General features: G+C 40.6%; 1 protein-coding gene across 1 annotated transcript in view; it reads right to left on the minus strand.

Moving 5' to 3' along the window:
• Nucleotides 1–11,448, minus strand: part of arhgap46b (Rho GTPase activating protein 46b) — a 54,441-nt gene extending 42,993 nt beyond the window's left edge. The window contains exon 1 of the mRNA XM_030769649.1: nucleotides 11,373–11,448. Within this exon, the coding sequence (XP_030625509.1) occupies nucleotides 11,373–11,392 (20 nt within the window). The 5' untranslated portion in view covers nucleotides 11,393–11,448. The remainder of the gene's footprint in view (nucleotides 1–11,372) is intronic.
• Nucleotides 11,449–14,536: the final 3,088 nt, after the last annotated feature.

Raw genomic sequence — 14,536 nt, forward strand, 5'->3', positions numbered from 1 at the left:
AACCCCTCCACAGGAATTTACTCACACACCTTGAACCATTTGTGCTGTCGCTCTGTGTGTGTGTGTGTGTGTGTGTGTGTGTGTGTGTGTGGGACAGGGCAACGTTCTTTACGAGTGGCAACCTGTAACTTGTAAAACAAATCTGAAAGGTTTAAAGGGAAATGATGAAAAATGCAGAAAGCTTAGTGGAATGTTACTTGATATCACACACACACACACACACACATACATACACACACAGACACACTCACACACACGCCCAGGCTAGCCAAAAGCTCAGAGGGGCCGACAACACATAACTTCACAGTTCAGAATTTTATGCTTCATAAACACACAGCTCATAAATGCAAGTTCTCTTAAATAAATCAAGCAGGAAAGCACAACTCATACTCTTTCTTCTTTATAAAAACAAGCTATGGCAAGAGCTTCCCAGGTGTGTGTGTGTGTATGTGTGAGTGTGTGTGTGCATTTGTATCTCATCTCATACATTTTTTTCATTAATAATGTAATCTGGACAGGGATCTGATACTCCTCAAAAGTCTTTCACATGACTCGAGCAGAAATCATACAGCTCTGCATTTTTCATTTTTATCTTTTACACCCACGAGTTTGCACTTACACGAGTAATCAAACCAACATGCAAAACAACAAACAAATGTGCAGCATAAGCCCACATACCCCCTAACACACACACACACACACACACAGAAATTTTATATACTGACAAAGACCTAAACATATGGTACACTCTAACGTGTCAGTTTCCACACTGCCAATCTGTCTCTCTCTTCCCCTCTCTGCGTCTGTCTTACACACTCTTCAAAAGCTTCACTAATGATCTGATAGCCTCTGTAGACCCCGCCCCCTCTCTCCCCCTCTCTAACATCCCTAATACACCAATGTTCTGCCCATTCCAGTCAATGTTCCACTCCACTAACTCCATAGGCACTTTTATGGGCTAAAATAAACTCCAGTGGTATTGTAATCTTTTCCAGTGGGAGCGCACTAAATAAATGCAATACATAAAAAAATACATATTTTACCAGTTGATGGCAGTGGACATGTAGCAGTTGTCACTGTGTGTTTGTTCACAGTGATTTTTATATGTGGTGATATGATGTCATATTTTGGCTCTGATAAAGCAAATGGACTATGAGTATTATTTGTGTCTCTGCACATCAAATGGAAATAAATCCAGTCTGGGCCAGATGTACCGAGTAGACTTGCAAAATCCAATATTGTCTGGAAGGGGGGAAAAAAACATAAAACAAAAAAATTGAAAGAAAAAGATGAGAGAAAACAGAATTCTGTTTGTGAGAGCACAAATACACTTTCAGAACTTTTAAGTGAATGTTTAAGCACAAAATATTTAGAGGATGTAATAAAAGTATAATAAAGCTTTCTGATGCATTTTCATACAGATATTAACACGGACATTTACTGTTGTTACTGACAGTGTGTGTGTGTGTGTGTGTGTGTGTGTGTGTGTGTGTGTGTGTGTGTGTGTGTGTGCACTGTGAGTAAAGGCGTTTGCTGGATAATCATGGCCACCGGTTTGACACAGTACTGAACAGGTGATGAACAAACTTACTCTCTCTCTCTCTCTCTCTCTCTCTCTCTCTCTCTCTCTCTCTATGTGTGAGTAAGTGATGAACAAACTTACTCTCTCTCTCTCTCTGTATGTGTGAGTAAGTGATGAACGAACTTACATTCTCTCTCTCTCTGTATGCGAGTGTGTGTTTGTGTGTGTGTGTGTGTGTGTGTGTGTGTGTATAAGTGGATGCATCTGTTGCATACAGTGACCTTCTCAAAATGCATGCAGAATGAATTAGCCCTGAAGGATTACTGCTGAGAGAGAGAGAGAGAGAGAGAGAGAGAGAAAGAAAGGACAAAAGTTTGGAGCGGTGGTGCATTTTGTGTAGCTGTGGGTACGTGTAACCAAAGCCCCTCTTCCTCATATTAAGAGTTTGAGTAGAAGATCTCTCTAACACTGGTCTGTCGTGATCAGAGTCTTCCCAAATACAACAGAGAGGACACAATGGTGCACTGCCAAGCACCCTCTGTTAGCAGTAATGATCACTCAAACATTCACTTCAAAAGAACTATCCACAATGAAGGTTCAAATGTGAACGAACAGTTTTAGCAAGGTCTGCCACAAGCTTTAAGGCATTTCTAAGATAAGTTATGTTTCCTGACCAAGAGCCATTTTGTCTTCACATTACTGACAGCCTGGCCTTGGCTTAATCCATCTATCCATTTGTCTTCATAGTACAGGGAGAGAGAAAGAGAGAGAGAGAGAGAGAGAGAGAGAGAGAGAGAGAGAGAGAGAGAGAAGACAAGTAAAACAGATCTAATGGTGAATCTGGTGGAAAAAAAAAACATTCAGTCAAGGCAGGCTAAAGAAATATATTGGCCTCTGACACAGTTTCTCTAATTCCTGAGATTATCCAAGTGTTTGTCACTCTGTGGAGCACATTTAATTCAGTTCAGACAATGAGAGGATGAGAGCATGCTCTGCTGTCAATGGCCAACTGAAGCCAATGCTTTCAAATATGCAAACTATGTTTCCTGAAGTCTGTTTGTGACCATTTAAGTTTCATAGATTAGTGTCCTATACCAGTCAGACTGGTTAGATAAAGAAATGTATCCGTTTGGAAGTACTGAAAAGAAGTACAGTGAGCTAATACAAGAATTAAATAAGCAAATGACACAACTAGTTGATGATTTTACAGCCATGTGGCATCTGAGGTCAGGCAGAAATGTGTCTGAGAGCTAAATATCCTTTTAAATAGACAAAAGAGAGAAGATTTTCATCAAAACACATGGCTTATTGCTGTTTTTGGATGGGGCCGAATTATTTTGATATTTAAAGGTTATATATGATATTTGGAGATGCATGTGGGAGTAACATGTACTTTTTGAGGCTATATATATATATATATATAGTGGAGTTTTGCCTGTATGAGCCTGATGCTAAGTATGATGATATTCTAATCTGGTTCTGAGGAACAAATTATCTCGTAATGACCCACTGTTTGCTTATCTCTTAAAAGTCATATTTCCTGTCCAGACAAAGAATGATCTGCTTTACATAAAAGAGATTCTGTTACTCCTACAGGTAAAACTGTCCTACAATAACACATGCCTACAAACCACAGTAAGAAATACTCAGTCACACACACACACACACACACACACACAGACACATGTACACACACGTGCATCTGTTGATGAAAGCACACACACACACACACACACACAGGAGAAGAAACTGTAATAGAGTAGTGGAAATGCCTTATTAGCAATATTTCGGTGATTCCTCCTCTATTCCCAGAGTTCCCCTGTGTGTTCGGTGTGTTAGTAACTACAGGAGAGTCAGCGTCTGGGACAGCGGTGAGGAGACCTGGCATGTTCGGATGTGTTTGGAAAAATACAATGTTCTGCTCAGTTAAACGATATGACAGATGACCTGTAGGATCTTCGCCCAGCCTGGATCTCTGTGTGAGAGAGTGTGTGTGTGTGTGTGAGTGTGTGTCTGTGTGTGTGTGTTACTGTGTGTGTCTGTGTGTGCACGTTTCTATTTGTGAGCATGTGTGTGTTTTTCCGAAAACCTGAGATGAGAATCACATATGGATGTCTGGAAAGGTTGGAAGGAGAGAGGGGGAAATGATGGGGTGAAAGAACAGAGGAGAGGGAAAGTGTAGTGGGAAAAAAGAGAACACAAGAAAGGAGTGCATGGAATAAACAAAGGAAGAGAACTAATCTTTTCAATTTTTTCATTTTTACCCAATCACAATCTATCCCTTTTAACTGATGAACATACCCCTCCCTCCATTTCACTTCATTTCTCTCTTTGTCTAGCAGAGATGAGAATGTGAGTAAAAGGAGAGAAAGTTCTAGAGTTTGGACGTGGCGCCCTGTGTGTTTATTTAGTCAAAGACTGGAGACAACCAGCACTAGGCAGCTCTCAGTACAGCTGTCTGCCTGTACTTTCTCTGTTTAGGATTGGGCTGTGTGTGTGTGTGTGTGTGTGTGTGTGTGTGTGTGTGTGTGTGTGTGTGTGCGCGCGCGCGCCTGTATGCATGTATGTATGTGAGTATGTAATCTAAACTCAGAGTCTTGTCATATAGAAGCTTTCCATTTCATCTCTTCCAGTCTGTTTCTTGTTGAGTCCGGCGGTTCGTCTATGGCAGGGTATGGTACAGCTGTGTGTGGGAAAAGCCAGACAGAATATTCTGTTTGGAGACAAAGGAGCCCAATATCCCACTCGTACATTCTCTTCATTTTTCTTTTACAACCATTGTTCCACTCCCACTCTCTCATCAACACCATGTTTTTCAACCTGTTCATCGTCCCCCACACACATGCATGTGCACACACACACACACACACACACACACAACACAGCAGTAGTTTGCTCCTGCCTCACACTCACCTCTCTTTTTCTGTTGGGAAAGCAGCAGCTGTGTGTGTCTGTTTGAGCTGAGATAACAAGCAATTTTTACCGTCATTAGCTCAGGGAGGTTCCTCCTAGAGCCAAAGGAAAAACACTCAACAGCTATCAGTGTCCTCTCTCACCACATAAAAACACAGGTCCGCAGATTACTACACACACTCTGGCCACACAAATACACATACACACACACTAACACATGCTGCTGAGAGACGTTGACTTTATACAGATTTATGAGTATACACATATACACTCAAACACACTCTCACACACACACACACACACACACACTGGAGTAGACCGTTAAGGCCAGACTGGCTGGAGGCCAGGAGTCTGATATCCACCGGCAGCTTAACCCAAAGGGACAAAACCACGCATCTGATCCTCGCGGCCAGACTTCCCTCTCTCCTGCTTTTCAATGGGAGGGAAGCATCAGCCAACAGTAGCATAGCAACCAGACCTTCTAGAATCACGATAATGTTCTTCAAATGTTGACATTACAAGACAGTGTTCATCAATTCACTGTTATTTTGTTGTTTTTGGTTATTAAATGTGTGAATTCATTCAAACGAAGAAAGCATCCCTATACTAGGAACTGAAGCTTGGAGTTGATTTAAGAGAAAGTGGAGATTCTACTGGCCTCCTCACAAGGCTCTGAAACATCCTTTATATCATCGGGTTTTTTTGTTTTTTACCCCATCTCTAATCTCTTAGGACCGTCTTACAACACGGCTGACCTCTAAAGGCTTTTTAGTAAGCCAAAAACTGAATAACCTAAAACACAGATATCTGGGAATTGTGGTCTTGGTCTTCCAAACATATCTTACTGTCCAACTATAAATATAATATTTCATATTAGGATATGACATGATATGATGGAAGACCATCTGTGATATTACGTTAACCCCCCCTCACACACACACACACCCATAGACTGTCTGTAGGGTTCTTGTGGGAGCACAATTTTTTTTTTTTTTAAATGTTTCTATCTTATTAGCCCAGTAAGTAGCAGTGGCTGCGATCTGCATTAGCATGCCAGCACTACAGATCTGTGGCTTCTGTGACTGACCTTAGGAGTTTCTGGGTTAAGGGTCTGAGCTGATATTTAAATATGTGGATTGGCCTTGGCAGCTGCTGGTGGTAGATCAGAGCTTCACATGGGACAGGCCTGACTGCACCACTCTACTTAAGTGGGTCAATGTGCAGGTTAGATTTGACACTCTAGGCATTGTGCTGGAACATCACCAGCCAAAAACTCAGTTTCTGCAGCACAGACTACAGAGCATATCAGGAGACTGTGTGTGTGTGTGTGTGTGTGTGTGTGCTGTGGTACACTAACACCTCTATTTTAGGAGACTAAGGGTGGAGGCATCTTTCCACATCTTTCCACAGGCAGGAAGGAAGAGGGACAGTCATGAACAGTGGGTAGTCTTGTGTCCAGGCATGAAAAACCGCCCTCCCCAAATGTCCACCAGCCGCCACGGCTTTCAGTGTCACAGAGACCCCGTTAGACTGTGACACACAATCACAACGATGAAAAAAAGATATTCCACACAGTTTCACTCAATCCATGATGTGACTGGAAAAGATACAAGGAAAAAGAAAAAGGGATTGCACATGTGTGTGTGTGTGTGTGTGCGCGCGCGCTTGTGTGTGTGTGTGTGCATGTATGTACGTGTGTGAAACTGCCTCAGGTACCACAGAGATAATTAATTCAGTTGAACTGCCTTTGATGCGTTGATGCAATAGCTGTGTTTTACAAATGCAAACACTATTTGACTCACCTAGGAGCCAGTTTTACTTAGATTTTATTAATCATCCATTACTAATCATAATACAGCCAGTCCATCAACCGTCTGTCAACCATCACCATGGTGCTGTCAATTACCTACGGTAACAGTTGTGTAATGTGAAAGCAGTGTTGGTATTCAGTGGGACTGGGACTGCGTAAAAGCACAAGGTTTCCTATGTGTTCAGGCCGGCCTGAACTTCTTTAGAAGTGGTGACGCAATGGGGTTCAAGAAGGCAACAAAGAGAATAATGCTGTCTATTTTAGAAGAATTGTTTCAAATACTGAAAGGCACTGACTCTAATGTAACATAGAGAAGCTTTAATCTAGCCTAAAAAATCTTTGAATTGTGTCCTGAGGTGCAGTCCCCTAACCCTTTAGTTGACTCTATCTCTCACACACACATGCACACTCTCTCACACACACACACTCCTAAGTAAATAGGCTCCAATGAGAGAGGGGTCACAGCCGGTCTTATCTGATAGCGAGACAGAAGCTCTCTGGAGAAATTTTAGAGCAGTGTATGAAGTGGCTTAGGGGGCAGTGATGCAGGCTTAAGTGAGATTGTACAAAGATTTCAGACGGAGAATGTGATTTAATAAGGGGTGAAACACAGTTCCCATATTTTATTATGATGGCAATAACCCCTTTGAAAAATATGGGTTGTCGTGTGAAATCTGTATTTTCATTGGCAGTTACACAGAAAACTCTTTTATGTTAGATTGACATAAGTTACTCTCAAAAAGAGCCTTACTGCAAAAGCAGTGTTTCCCCTCCATTTTTTTTGTATTGTAACTCATAACAGACTTTGGAAAAGCTATCTGTTTGCTTGGCAGGAGCCCATGTATCCTTTAAGTCTCCTCATTCAATCTGAACTGTGTGAAGCACATCTCCTCATCCATGGATCCACTCCTCAGTCCTCAATAGGATTAAACAGAGCTCCGCTTAAAAGAGGCTGTTCTCCTGAAACTCCTGTTTGTGAAGAGAAAGGAGGGAGGGACCACTGAGGAGCTGCACGCTCTCTTTCAGCCAGTCTAAGTACACCTCACTGAATGCAGCTTTTTCAATTAGACCAACTTAAAAGGGCCAGTGTGTTGGCTCGGGCCAGCGGAGGGCCTTGGGGGAGGGATGGGGGGGGGGGGGGGCGTGATCGAGCAAGTGAGAGAGATGGGGGGATCAGAGAGATGGGAAAAAAGGAAGAGGCAGAACGCAAGGTCTGCTCCTAGGTTTATGAGCCTGTACTGTATAGACACACACACATACACACACATACACATACACACACACACACACATGCTCACACGTGCACACACACACACACACACACACGCACACACATGCACACACACACACACACACACACACACACACACACACACACACACACACACACACACACACACACACACACACACACTAATGTAGTCTCTAAGCGGTCCCAGACTTCAGTCTTAGTGGAACATATGGCCCTCAAACAGCAAACAGAGAATGGAGAAGAATGGAGAGGCATTAACCAGGGTCTGTGACCTACAGCTTCTACAGAACTACAGAAACTTCAAAATAGACAACTTGGATTATTTAACACATGGTGTGTGCACCTTTCTACCTTGTTACTGAAAGAAATACGTTTGAAAACAATTGCAAGACTCATTGCTGTGAGACAGTGAGAAATCAACTCATCAACTCCTTTGCTAACCTCCAACACCTACTAAAATAGTACAGTGCACTGGTGCAGTTGAAATGCTCAATTTTCCCTGTTTAACTAGCATGAAAATGAAATGAACAACCACACCATTCTTGCCTAAGTTGCTTGCTTGAGAAAGCCACTTCTACACCACAACTGCCCAATTTACCCGGCGACCAAGCCACAGACCAGGTGCGGATTCAATGTTCCGGAACAGACCATGGCAAGCCTAATGACCTCAAATAAGACCATGTCTGCATATCTTAATGAGGAGATGTTTAACAGACTGCACAAGTGGTACAGTTAAACAGACCACCTAACTAGCAGTAGTACAGTGTAAGGGAAAGTCTTGATAAGTACTTGTCAGAGGAATGGGAAATGCCAAAGTAACCAGAGTTAGTGGCTAACTTCTTGATAACAGCAGATATGCACTTTGAACTGGACTGACTGATAGCATCATAAATATGAAGGAAAACCAAGAGGTTCATCAGTTTAGTGAAGCACCACTTTCAAGACTGCCACCGTAAGTTTCAGAACATCCTGCAGTTCAGCCGAGCATTCACAGGCTGAGTCACACAAGCTCCAACTGTGATGCTAATGACTACCACTCAGACCACTCAGACCTGGGAGCTTTGATCAGATGTTCTGGGTTAATATTTAGGAGAGTGAGAAAAAGAGACAGATACCAGACCAACCTGAGGCAGTAACTTTTAAACAGGTTACTCATGGAGACCAGCACTGTTTGATCGCTGTGTGCATTCTTGTTACAGTACACCCAGGAGATGTTTTTTTTTTTTTTGGTTCGACCAGACGAAGGTTTGAGACAGACTAAATCTGTGACTCATTTAAAGGAACTAGTTTCACACTGAGGGTTGGCATTGTGATGACTGACAATGTTATTCATCATTGCTTCATGTCTTGGGGCAACAATACACAAACATGGCACTTTAAGAATAGGCTCTTATGTTGCTATTAAACCTCTATTGGACATTCTCATACAGGGTGAGTAGAAACACATGCAGACACACATACAAACACACACACACACACATACACACACACACACACACACACACACACAAACAAATGACCTAGGCCTATGCTTTGTTAGTATCGGCAACAGTAGTCTGTTCTGTGCTGCCTGGGGCCTTTTACCAACAGGACCTGCCATGACACACAGCAGAGCTTAGACAGATAGACAGATAGATAGATAGATAGATAGATAGATAGATAGATAGATAGATAGATAGATAGAAATACAACCACATTTGCGACTGCAGCCCTTAACACATTTGTTCATCCATTTATCTTTATCCTGATCATCTTGTTCACTTGTCTTTGCTTTGACATGTTTTATTAAAAAATACACATCTCTACATTAATTGAGCTATTGGCAACAGCTTTTTGGAATGCAAGTAAACAACGACCACACCGCAAAAGTCCAAAACACTAAAAGAATGGGAGAAAAACGGAAATCCCCCTCTAGAAATAAAATACACTGTCACAATAGAATTTAGATCTGGAAAAACATAAAGACATCCCTTTCCACATCAAATTTATTTCATCTCAGTCCCTATAGATACTATCTGGGTCAAAACACTTTTGGTACTGGACCTTGTGTCCAGCATAAGCCTACACCAGTCAGAAGACAGGGGAAGCAGTTTAAGCAAACCAGTATGGCTAGAACTGGAGTTGATCTAGAGCCACTGAAACACTTAAGAATTGAGATAACTCATTCCAAGTTCACTTTGGAATAAAGAGAGACAGAGAGATAGATAGACCCCTTTATCCATGCATAACTATATGATGTACATAGGTCTATCATAAGTGAAATGTTCCTCTCTCTCACTCAAATTTTGTAGAGTTAGCAAATTAGTGCAGTGTGGAAAACTACACAGTAATGGAGGAATGATCAGGAACACATGGAAAAGAAGAGGGTTTTAAGAATTCCACAATGGTATAGCCATGGAATTTGGATATAAGCTAAAGCTCAACATATCCATCTGAGACAATCATTTGGCACACAGTGTGTTTGTTTTGGGTTCTAGGGTTTTCTCATTTGGGCCAAAACCAATTTGTAATTTCATCTGAGAAGATCCTTAAGAGGAAACTAGTAATTAAGGAGCTAGCCACAGTCAAACGAACCAGCACTGGCATGTCCCAGGCCACTACAAAGCATAGCAAATGCTACTATAGCAACACAGAGCTTTAAATCCAAATGAAGACATTCAACACCAGAGTATTCAAAGATGGGAAAGATTCTGGGTGCTCTGACGATTAGTCGAGAGAGCAACTTTTGACTCAACCACCTGACCACAAGAACAAAGGCAGGGGTCTGCTTTGTGGGTTAAATCTGACCATTGCTAAACCAAAAACTTTAAATACTCTCAAAAGTTGCAGCATTTAAATGATCTCCCTTTGACATGAATACGCTAACATGTTTTCTAAGTGTTTTATGTATTTTGAAAGAAAAAGGTAGCTTGGGTATATTGTTCAACTGTCACATACAGTAAGGATACAGTAAACTGACTGGCTATGACTACGCAACAGTTTCTGGACGGTCCTTTCAGCGCTGCGGCCCAATATACTTCTTAGCCATATGGCGTAGTGAATATTTCAGAAGTTTGAAAAGGCTTGTTTACGCGGATGGGGCATTACGCAGGAAGGGACGCCAGAACAACAAAATGATGAATAAAACATGACCAAATTCATTTCGTTAATCCCATTAACGATGACACCTGGAAGACGCCAAATGACGGGTAAGCCTGGCGCACAGCGAAAAGAGCGCTGATGCATGTGTAAGGAGCCAGTGTGTTGCCTGACGCATCGCATATGCGCAAAGAGACATGCCGGTCAAGATCAGACACGCTCCCCTGTGCCTGGCCCATTAATCCTTCAGTTGTATCACCACTGTTGTAAAGAGTTGTCGATGTGAGAAAGTTGCCCGGAGCTTTGCCGGTTCAGCTGTGTGCATTTTCAAGAAATCATCTTGTTGCTACAAGTTCATCACTCAACATGACACGACATAAAGTACAGATATTATTAAGAAAATGAATCCCATGTAAGTTCTATTCGCCTAAAGGCAAACATCCATACCAGCTTCAAGTAATAATGGTATCCGTGTACATTTAAATTCAGCTGAGTGTAATGTCATGTTCAAAACAGGTGAAACTTGAATGGACGGGGAAAACTCAAGTTAACATTTCTAAACAAACTCAGTAGTAGCTTCATATAACTTCAACAGGATCACTGCTTTGCAGTCCACCTCACGGTTTTCCAACACAGTTTGTTATGACTCCGTATCAGTCCACACTGTTACAAGACCAAAGTAACGTCAGCAAGATCTATTACGGGTGATATCACTGAAACAAATAACTTACAACAATGCGTTTCATTTCGTTCACCGTATCGTTGAGCCCTAGTGACAAAAACTTCAAACATCTTACCTTGTTTCAGCCATTTTCATCACATTGTATGAATGCAACGAGTAGAAGTGGAAGTAAGTCTACACTTGTACAGTGAACTTGGTTCGTTTGGGAGTACAAGAACGGATTCCAAACTCTGTTCGAGTGAGCGAATTGAGTCAGACGGTCACGGTTCTCCACGCCCTCTTTCAGCTCGCCCAGTGGTGCTTGGAACTCTGTACGGTAGGTAACCTGATCTCAGTACTGTACTTCGTGATCAGTCGACACAGACTGCAATTCCTCAGGTTGTTCTCCCGGCTCACTCATTTTAATCTATAGTGGAGCAGTGGCTCCATCTGCCGGGAACTTTGTGTAACTCGCCATACAGCTACTTCGATTCAGGTGAAACTCAGCACAGGTAAGATACTGTCATGGTAATGACATGGAATAATTTTCTTGTATAATCAAGTTATACTGAATTAAATCCACCCTGTGAGGGACTGAGGAATGATAGAAACAAATTTGTAATCTATTTTTCTCTGAGATCAGAAAATGAAGTACAGGGATTAAGTGATTGTGTAAAGAATCCAAATTATTATCATTATTATTATTATGCACTAGTAGAAGTAGTAGTAGTTGTTGTATTGTTGTTGTTGTTGTTGAGTTTTGAATTACACAATTCATTACACAGTAATTATTCATCTTGCATACTAAACACTGTGTGACGTATTTTATGTGTCTATGATCTAAATGAAAGCACAGTAATCAGAATTTATTTTGGACTCTCAGAGCGGAAGTCCACGATATAATTGGCATTAAATATTCATTATGCCAACATCTCAGTGTAGGTCCTGTTGATTCTAATCTCAGTTAATCACTGATTTCTGAAGGCACTGGTGGCGTTATATTGAGGAGGATATCCCTGCAGACAGCAGACAACATGGTCTTTGGCAGTAAAACACAGAACGATTACCAGAACACCAGCTAAAACACATAGTACTACAGACAATCCCATGGAGTGATTTCAGAGGGATTGGAGTGAGTAGTATTTTTCTGACAAAATGTACATAGAATATAAGATATTTGCATATTTGAACAAAAAAAGACACTTAACAAAGACTCATTTTAAAAAACGGAGCTTGGGAATTTGACACTTTATTCACAAACTAATGACTGCGATCAATGTTCACTGGAAAATCAAAACAAAAATATAGTTATGATAAATCTATATAACTGTACAAAGAATTGTTATGTTAAAACTATCTTTTTTTAATTCTTCTTTCACATACAGTAGTCCCTTTAAAAGTGCTGAGGGAAAGTTTTCTCCTCTCATTCATTCTTCCTCTTCTCTTTCCATTGCTTCCATGAATTTTTAGAGGGGAGATGGGTCCATTCAATATAAAACCCAATGCACAATCTTGTGCAATTTTTTTTTCTTAGATTAAGTGAGAGCATAACAGGTTCAATTGACATGGAACCTTATCCGGTTATGGGTGGGGTTATGCAAAATAAGAGGTGGGTCACAGAACTATGAATTATTCATGAATCAGACAGTACACAATGAGCAGTCTTGCAATGATATGGTTGCATTTGTCCATCACTGAAAGCACATGAACATGAAATCCATGTAGATTATAGTATAACTTTGAAGATAAAAATGATAGGAAATTAAAAATATGGCAAATGTATGAGTGGCTAAGAAAATCTCAACCAACCAACAACTTAAAATGCAGATTGTTTAAAAGTTAAAAGTAAGAAAGTATTGTCAACTCATTACACTAGGACTTCTGGAGAGCACATGTATAGGTTACTTAGCCTTTTCTGTTCTGTGTAATAGAAAATATATTTTAACATTTACATTAGTTGCAAACGTACATTCAAATACGCACAGCCATTTTACATATTTGCAAGGACCTTAATAGCACCATAAATATATATAGCGAAAAAAAAAATACTTAAGAACAAATTTGGGTTAAAGAAAAGTTTGACACAGATATAAATACATATTTTCTTGTTTTAAAGGGAATGACCGGAGGAAACACTTGAGGGAATGCAGTTTTGTGCATTTTTGTCAGCTGAAAGCATGAAATATCTATATATAAAAAATACTCACAAACTTTTAATTCATTTGGCCGAAATGGCAGGATGATGTATCTTCACTATTAGAGACGATCTGAAAGAACACCCTAATGTCTGTATTGGGAGGCCATGGAACCTTAAATGGGAGCCAATAGAATATTCACTCACAATGAAATTCACGCAAGATTCAGCTCACAGTGCAGTGGTTTACTTCCTGTAAAACCTTTTTTTTTTTTTTTTTTAATGTTTCTCTCCTTCAGTCATATATTTGTATGAATCTGATTCCCTGAAGATCCCCATTTGAGAATGTAACAGCTTGAGTTTCAAAAACCATTTGAAAACCTATTTACCCTGGTTTGTTGGAGGCAAAGTGAACGGATCTTGGGGAATACATCGTACACTAGAAAAAAAAATGAACAAGTTTTGAAACTGAGTAATGGAGAGGTTGTATCCATTCCCTCTCTCTCCGCTTGGGCTATTAAGCAAAAACATTTAGGACCTAACATCAACACAATGATGACACACCGAAAATATTACTCATTTTTTTTCTTATTCTTTAAAATAAGAAATTAAAATAAAAACAATTAAGCAAAGGGAAAAAAAAACCCAAAACAAAACTGCAACACTGAAAGCAAATGGCGAAATAGATACTAAATGACTCACAATTCATGTTTTAGGAGTGGTGAACCTCTTATTCATCCACGCTTGTGTTACTGGACCACTGAATGTGTGGGACTAGGGCATTCAAACACAGACTGGACAGTCAATGCGGTCAAAAACTCATTAATTACCGCCTTACAAAATCACAGGAAGTCTTCATCAACTGTGTAGGGAGCATTCAGCTGCATCTGAGAAATAGCATCTGTCTCTGTTTCGCAGAAACTGTGTTGGGGATACAACAAAGCAGTCACCAATGGTCTGAATAAAATAAATGGAACAAATGTTTTTGTAATAAAACAAGCTCATGAAACAAAATCAAGTATACATGGTCACAACATAAATTTTCCTCACTGTGGAAATGATTCAATACTAAAATCACTCAAGTTTCCTTCTGTAAAAGGAAATTCTGCAGCCATCAACCATCTCTCACCTTTCTCCCATACCCAGACCCCCCCCCCCCAAAAAAA

Source organism: Chanos chanos, chromosome 3, assembly GCF_902362185.1.
Source record: "Chanos chanos chromosome 3, fChaCha1.1, whole genome shotgun sequence".
Taxonomy (NCBI): Eukaryota; Metazoa; Chordata; class Actinopteri; order Gonorynchiformes; family Chanidae; genus Chanos; species Chanos chanos.